We start from the raw sequence: 8,286 nt of genomic DNA, 5'->3' as shown, positions 1-8,286 counted from the left end.
CAGAGAGGGGACTGGAGTCAGTGGCAAAGGAACAGGGTTTGCGCCAGGGACTGAAGAGAATGGCTCTTGTCTTCCCAATATTTAGTTATAGGAAATTTGTACTGGTCAAATACTGGATGTAGGACAGGCAGGCTGACGGTTCAGAGAAAGTAGGGAGGTCAAGAAGGGTGTTGAAATTGTGGTGGTTTAGGCCATCACTTGAACTACTTGGTCAAGAGCAATCTATTCTGTTATGTTATTTTACTAGTAAGTTACATATTATGTTAGCATTGAAAACCAACTCTCCCTATAAAAATATGCATTTTACACTGAATTTGTAAACAGTGAAATATATAGCAACTAGAAAGAGAACATTCAAACCTTTTGCCTATATATTAAGTAACTAATAAAAACACTGAAGGTTACACATCTTACATTTTATTTAAACACTATGATTTAAGAGCCTAGGATGCAAGTTCTTTCATTTGTATGTCTCTCAACAGCACAGCAATCTTAAAATTCCTTACAAAATTTTAAAATACAAAATGTACATGAAATTACAAGGCTCTGTAAACATCTGCAAAACAGTTGACTTAGCCTGTAGTAGTTTTGCTCCTTCTACAAAACGTACAATTGTTGAACAAATTCAACCGTTAGGAATGACATCTGTTTTGAGTATCAAAAATAGAGTTTTAAAGCAAGTGTTCACACCAGCAAATGAAAGTTTTTATTCTTTGGTTAAAAAAAGGATGGCAGTTCCATTGACACAGTAATGTTTCCAAAGGATGAACATAATTGCACTGAAGCCAGTTTCAGTTCCAAATTATACAATCCTATTCCATCCTTTTTGTAACTAACATGATTATAATCCAGTACCCTTGATGTAGTTTATTTTACTAAAATGCAACCACAATTCATTGAAATTTACAGATTTTTTTTTTCTCTTGTAGGTTTTGAATACAATAAGAATTAAGGCTTTCTTACAGCTTTCCAAACATTCTAAGAGTTAGGAAACTTTCTGAAATACAGTAGAACAGAGGGTACCATAAATATCAGCTTATTTTTTGTGCATGCCAACAACAGGTCAAAACCCCAACGTGCTGTTTACAAAACTGAATTTGCATAGCCTAATATGTCTGTGCTTTTACAACAATCGATTAAAACAACTGAATTCCATAAAGTTGTTTACTTCTACACTCCTATGAAAGCAACAAACTAAGTTTTATTAAGACCCTTGTATGTAATCCTTGACAAAGCAGATATATAGATGAAAGGTGGTTGTCCACAGCTACAGATTTTTTAGGATTTTGTTTTTTTTTAAAAGCAGTTCTAGATCTTTCTACACTTCAGGCGTCAAGGCAATTTGAAGGCATCAGGAGGTTCAGTGCATAGGATTTTCTGGGGTTGTACGGGCTTCCGCACACTAGTACAGTACATCTACATAAGTCACTCCAGAGGATTTGCAAAGAAAACTCAGATGCATCAGTCATTACAAAGTCCACATGCTATGATATCCAAGGTCAAAAGCTAAGGCAGGGAAACCGTTTAAGCCTTTATAGAGTTCTTTATGCAATAACTGCTAGATATATTACGAAATGAACATGCCTGAACAATATATGGTTCAGTATAGGAAAATGAAAGCAACTGAACCTTTCACTACCACATAAGCTCTAACAAACATTATGGGTGATACTCAGCTCAGAGCTTCCTCTTCTAGAGGACAGTGACATTAACAAATTAACCTGCTTGGTTAATCATTTTTTTTTAAAAAATAATGGTACCTAACCAAGCAATAATATAATTGTAATTTGGCAGTTAAAAGGTTGACCTTAAACTCATAAAAACTCACAACATAATGACTCCCAATGAACTATGAATAGGACTTTTCACTGGCCCCACAGCAGTCTGAATTTTGCTCAGACTTGTGCTTTTCTTTTGTGATGAGTAGTAAAATTAAAATTCTCATTGCACATGTATAGTGCAGGTTAATTTTGCACTTAACAAGCAGTTCCTCTAGCATTACAGGCAAATAAAAGCATAAGTTATGTTGACAAAAATAAAAGCAACCTTTGTTTCACTTTTTTACCTCATTCCCTGCCTCGTTCTTTAAAATGCATTTATGCTGTTTCATAAAACAGCTTCAGTGTGCATTCTGCAGGAAACAGATACAAATTGGCCTAATAATGGAGTTACATCGTTTGAATTTAATTTGTTTTTATTTTAAATATCTAAATCCATATCCTGCAGCAGTGACAACTGCATTTTTTTTTATAAATACTTGAAGATTAAGGATGTTATAGGACGGTTAATTAAATGACAAACATGATCGCACTATTTATGTGTCAGTCCTTTGTACATTGTATCATTGGGTTTACTGAAAAAAACAAGCAAGATGTTTCTCAATTATATTTCCACTGTACCAAAAGCAATGTTATAGAAATTCCGGGTACAAATATTATTATTTTAAATGGAAACCAGAATGTAGCTTGTCTACACCATCCTAATCGTTAGTCAGATTAGCAGTTTGCAGTTCTAATGAAGCATTAGTTTTCTGCACTTCAGCCTGGGTTCTACACTTATAACAGCTTCTTTGTAGGACCTGTTTGATGATGTCAGCCACTGGAGATTTGGTGTCACATAGGTTAATGCAAATGACTAAAACACATCAAAAACTCTTGAAATCCTCTGCAAACTGCAGTCATTTAAACTTATTATATACTTCAATGGCTTCGACATAAATCCTGTACATAGTAAAAGTTATTTATTCCGGGAGCCCTATTACAAAATCCATCAGTTCTAAGAAAGCTTCTGACAAATTCTAAAAGCTAAATTAGTAAGGCGCTTGTATTTGTGCTAACTTGAAGTAAGAGAAACATATCTACAAAGTTTCAAAAACTCCTTGAATTTGGAATGTTGTTTCCCACCCACCCCAAACCACATATTTCCATGATGGAATGGTCTGTTGAATCTACAAGATACCGTTTTAAGTTTAAAAACAAATGCAGTACCACATTTGGCTTTGCTTCCTATTAACAAAGAATTGTTAGTCATTTTAGATTATGGCTTCCGCAACATTGGCTACACTGGACAGGCTTCTAGTCTCTGGAAGTTTTCATTTTCAAGAAACGTTTTGCACATCCTACATGCTTAAGCACTCTTCAGGATTACAAAATGAAGAATACATGACTACTTACAGCATTTTGTTTACCATCTATTTATATTACCACCTTATTAAACCCCCTTTTAGCTTAAAATGAGTAATATTTACAGTAAATACAAATCACCTTAATTGTGATAAAACACTCATTCAATACTATTTGATTTAATCTACTAAAGGAGAGCCACCTCTCTAAATGTATTCCTGAAGTAGATTAAAGCTGCTTTTGTTTTTCAGAAATTTTTGCCTGTTGAAATGAAATACAGGCAGCAAGAGACAGATTTGTAGAGCATTACGATGTAGGACTGACACCGTATGGTTCATTTTCAGTTCAGAACTGCAGCACCTCTTGTAGGAACTACACAAGGATCCACTGTTCCACTTCATAAAAGGCCACAATGTTGGAAGCACAACAATTTTGTCTAGATGGGGTGGGGGGGAGGCAGGAGTGGGAAGGGTTGATGTTCAGCAGAATATATGATGTTTGCGGTTGACATCAGACTCCCTCAGGTATTCCACTATCCAAAGCTTCAGGACAGACACACTGTGATTGGGCATGCATTGCTGTTGCACGAGACGCTGGAATCTGTGACATGTCTCTTCCTATAATTTCATTCACTGGCAAGAAAAAGAAAACAAAAATTAGCACATTCCTATGTATAGATGATAATTAAGGTATATAAATTTCTCTAATATTAAAGTTCACTAAAATTTTAAACAGTTTAAAAACTGAAAAGTATAGCATTCAGATGTATGCACATGAATGCATTTTAGTTGTCTTCAAATTTAATGAAGACCTTTATACAATCAAATTATTACTTATCTATACCTATTTCAAATATTATTTATCAATAACCCCTACTGACATCACTGAGGGCACTGTATTCAAAAAAATATTGATTCCAACAATAGGGGGGTAGGGAGGGGAGAGGGAAGGAAGGGAGAGAGAGGCAAGTAAGAGAAAGGAGGAGGAAAAAAAGAGGGAAAGAGGGGAGAGACGAGATATATAGATCTGACAGAATCAGCAGGGGTTTTAAGGTGAGAACAGATGAAGCATTTGTGATCTGTCATTGGAATGCAAGACTGAACTTGAGAAAAAAACTGCAAAGGTCAAAGAGAAATGCGAGATGAGTTTAGTGGTAAGCTCTCAAATTAATCCATGTTAAACAATTATAAAGAAAGATAAGTTCAATTTATTAGCATAAAATTAAAGCCAATTTCCATTATAAGCAATGTTAAGTTAGTTAACTTTATCCCCCAAAGTTGATAAAAGTTAAATAACAAAGGATAGGAACAGGAAAGGATTCTGAATATTCCAGTAAATTAAACACTGAGGTATAACAAGGTTTTAAGAACAAACATTTAAGTCCCCATTTTTATAAAGTCGATCAGCATAATATTCTAATTGTTAAGTCTTAATTTATTTATGTTTAATAGAGGCATGACAGCACAAATCACATCCATGGAGTGTGCATCATGTCAGAACTCCAAAAGACTTCTGTCCTGAACAACTTCAAGTGTTGCCAGTTGTAGCAGATCAAACTCCAGGGTCTAGAGCTTAAACGTCAGCCGGCATCAGTGAGACTGAAAACGACACAGCACATCAAAAGATGTGGTTACCCCGCAAACTATGGGCATGCAAATAGAGAGGCAATGGGTAACTGCCAGGCAATACTGCAGGAACCCCCTAAATAGAGAGGCAATGGACAACTGCCAGACAAATACTGCAGGAATCCCCTAAGTGCATCTTATTCTCTAACAAGTATTCAGATCTGAATACTGATAAATGATGGTCCTGCTGGAGAGTGCAGTCAGAACCTAGTGCATGACGCAACAGCTAATTCAGTTCTATAGCTCGGGAGAGTGGGAGAAGGGATCCTTATTTTAAATGGGAAATTCCCTATTTTAAAACTGCCCCTTGGTTCTAGATTCTCCCATGGAGGAAGCAGAAGGAATAGGCAGCCACATGGAGTTGTGATGTTGTAGCAATAACAGAAACTTCGTTCAAAAATGGGCAGGTACTAAATATTCCTGGATGAAAGATGTCCAGGAAAGTTAGGAAAAGAAAACGTATTAAGGAGAGAGAGAGGAAGAGAGAAAAAAGTGAGAGTGTGGGAGCGAGAATGTCCTAGAATGGTCAAGGATAGAAAAGCCTTCTATAGGTATATAAATAGTAAAGGGTAATAAAAAAAAGGTAGAGTGTGGCAGATTGGGGATCTAAAAGGGCATTTATACATGGGTGAGTGGGAAGGGCACAAATTGAATACTTTATCAAGGAAAATGCTTTCCCATAGGGCAAGAGGAGGTAGCTGAGACACTGGATGTGATGAAAATTAATAAAGAGGAGATACTAGACAGGCTAGCTGTACATGGAAGTTGAAAAACTACCAGGATAGGATGTGATGTATCCAAGGATATTGAGAGAAGGATGTAAATTGCATATTCCTCCCATTCTCCTTAGACAGCAGGATGGTGAGGGGCAGAAGAATTGCAAATACTAAACCATTGTTCAAAAAAGGATGCAAGGATAAGGGATAAGTCCATTGAATATAGGTCAGTCAGTTAACCTTGGGTGATGGGAGAGCTTTTAGAAATGATTGGGAAAATGTTAATTCCACTGGAATTCCTCTCAGAAGAAGTGATCACAATATGGTTGAATTTAAATACAGACAGAGCATAAGAAGGTAAAATCCAATACCAGTGTCTTAAACAAAGGCAACTACAAAGGGATGAGGGTGGTGTTGGCTAAGGTAGATTGGGAACAAAAACTTTTATGGTGGGACAACTGAGGAACAGTGGAGGACTTTCAAAGCGATCTTTCAGTGCTCAGCACAAGTATACATCAGTGATAAGGGAGGACTGTAGAAGAGGAGATAATCAGCCATGGATATCTAAGGAAATAAAGGAGGGTATCAAATTGAAAGAAAATGCATACAAAGTGGCAAAGATTAGTGGGAACTTAGAGGATTGGGAAATCTCTAAAGGTCAACACAAAGCTACAAAAATAAAAGATATAAAGAAAAGTAAGATGGATTATGAGAGTGAACTAGCTCAGAATATAAAAACAGATAGCTAAAACTTCTACAAATATATAAAATGAAAAAGAGTGGCTAAAGTAAACATTGGTCCTTTGAAGGATGAGAATGGGAATGTAATAACTGGAAATGAGAAATTGGCTGAGGCATTTAACATGTATTTTGTGTTGGTCTTCACTGTGGAAGACACAAATAACATGCCAAAAATTGATGACAGGAAGGCTATTAATCACAAAAGTTAATGGGGCCAAAAGGTAGACAAGTCTCCTGGTCCTGATGGAATGCATCCAAGGGTACCAAAAGAGATGGCAGGAGAAATAGTAAATGCACAAGTGGTAATTTACCAAAATTCGCTGGACTCTGGGGTGATTCCCACAGATTGGAAAACAGCAAATGTGACACCACTGTTTAAAATAAAAGGAGGTAGATAAAAGGCAGGTAACAACCACAGGTCGGTTAGCTTAACTTCTGTAGTAGGGAAAATGCTTGAATCTATCAAGGAAGAAATAGCGAGACATCCGGATATAAATTGTCCCACTGGTAAGTTGCAGCATGGATTCACGAAGGGAAGGTCATGTTTGACTAATTTGGTGGAATTCTTTGAGAACATTACATGAGCAGTGGACAACGGGGAACCTGTGGATGTGGTGTAGATGGATTTCCAGAAGGCATTTGACAAGATGCTGTACCAAAGACTACGACATAAGATAAAGGGGTATGGGGTTACGGGTAATATATTAGCATGGATAGAGGATTGGTTAATTAACAGAAAGCAAAGAGTAGGGATAAATGGGTGTTTTTCTGGTTGATGATCAGTGACTAGTGGTGTGCCTCAGCGATCAATGTTGGGACTGCAATTGTTTACGATTTACATAGATGATTTGGAGTTGGGGGCCAAGTGTAGTGTGTCAAAATTTGCAGATGACACTAAGATAAGTGGCAGAGCAAACTGTGCAGAGCATGCTGAAAGTCTGCAAAGGGATACAGATAGTCTAAGTGAGTGGGCAAGAGTCTGGCAGATGAAGTGCAATGCTGGTAAATGTGTGGTCATCCATTTTGGTAGGAATAACAGCAAAATGGATTTTTTTTTATATGGTAAAAAATTGCAGCATGCTACTTACTGTGCAGAGGTGTCCTTGTGCAGGAACCTCAAGGAGTTAGTTTGCAGGTGCAGCAGATAAAAAGAAGGCAAATGAAATTTTGTCCTTTACTGCTAGAGGGATGGAGTTTAAAAACAGCGAGGTTATGATGCAGCTGTATAAGGTGCTGGCCATACCTGGAGTACTGTGTCCAGTTTTGGTCTCCTTATTTGAGAAGGATTTTACTGGCACTGGAGGGGGTACAGAAGAGATTCACTAGGTTGATTCTAGAGTTGAGAGGGTTGGCTTATGGAGGACAGACTGAGTAGACTGGGGCTGTACACATTGGAATTCAGAAGAATGAGGGGAGATCTTATGGAAACATACAAGGTTTTGAAGGGAATAGATTAGATAGAAGCAGGGAAGTTGTTTCCACTCGCAGGTGAAAATAGAACTAGGGCGCATAGCCTCAAAATAATGGGAAGCAGATTTGGGACCGAGTTGAGGAGGAACTTCTTCACAAAAAAAATTGCGAATCTGTGAAATTCCCTGTCCAATTAAGTAGTTGAGGCTATCTCATTGAATGTTTTTAAGGCAAAGATAAATAAATTTTTGAACAGTAAAGAGATTAAGGGTTATGGTGAGGGGGCGGGTAAGTGGAGCTCAGTCCATGAAAAGGTCAGCCATGATCTTATTGAATGGCAGAACAGGCTCGAGAGGCCAGATGGCCTGCTCCAGCTCCTAGTTCTTATGTTCTTATTTAAAATGTTGATCAATTTAGAAAAGCAAGCCCTGATTTGTCAAGGAAAATTGTGTTTTGCTAACTTGAGTATTTTGATGAGGTAACAGAGGGCTGATGGATGGTAGTGTTGTTATGCACGTGGTGTACCTGGATTTTCAAAGTCATTTGATAAAGTGTCAAACAACAGGGTTGCAAGCAAAGATGAAACTTGTTCCATAAACGATAGTAGCAGCATCAATTCAAAATTGACTGAGTGACACAAAACTTAATAAACACTTGTTTTTCAAGCTGAAG

The 8,286-nt window shown here is 37.3% G+C and overlaps 1 protein-coding gene across 2 annotated transcripts in view; it reads right to left on the bottom strand.

Moving 5' to 3' along the window:
- Positions 1-2,534: 2,534 nt before the first annotated feature.
- The window catches only part of nfatc3a (nuclear factor of activated T cells 3a), a 141,981-nt gene continuing 136,229 nt past the window's right edge, over positions 2,535-8,286 (bottom strand). For both annotated transcript variants that reach the window (XM_080187035.1, XM_080187036.1), the window contains exon 10: positions 2,535-3,754. In XM_080187035.1, coding sequence (XP_080043161.1) covers positions 3,633-3,754 — 122 coding nt within the window. In that variant the 3' untranslated portion in view covers positions 2,535-3,632. The remainder of the gene's footprint in view (positions 3,755-8,286) is intronic.

This window comes from Carcharhinus amblyrhynchos, chromosome 4 (genome assembly GCF_965287045.1).
Source record: "Carcharhinus amblyrhynchos chromosome 4, sCarAmb.v2.hapA, whole genome shotgun sequence".
Taxonomy (NCBI): Eukaryota; Metazoa; Chordata; class Chondrichthyes; order Carcharhiniformes; family Carcharhinidae; genus Carcharhinus; species Carcharhinus amblyrhynchos.
The sequence above is the reverse complement of the archived record's forward strand: the minus strand, read 5'-3'. Positions and strand labels throughout refer to the sequence as shown.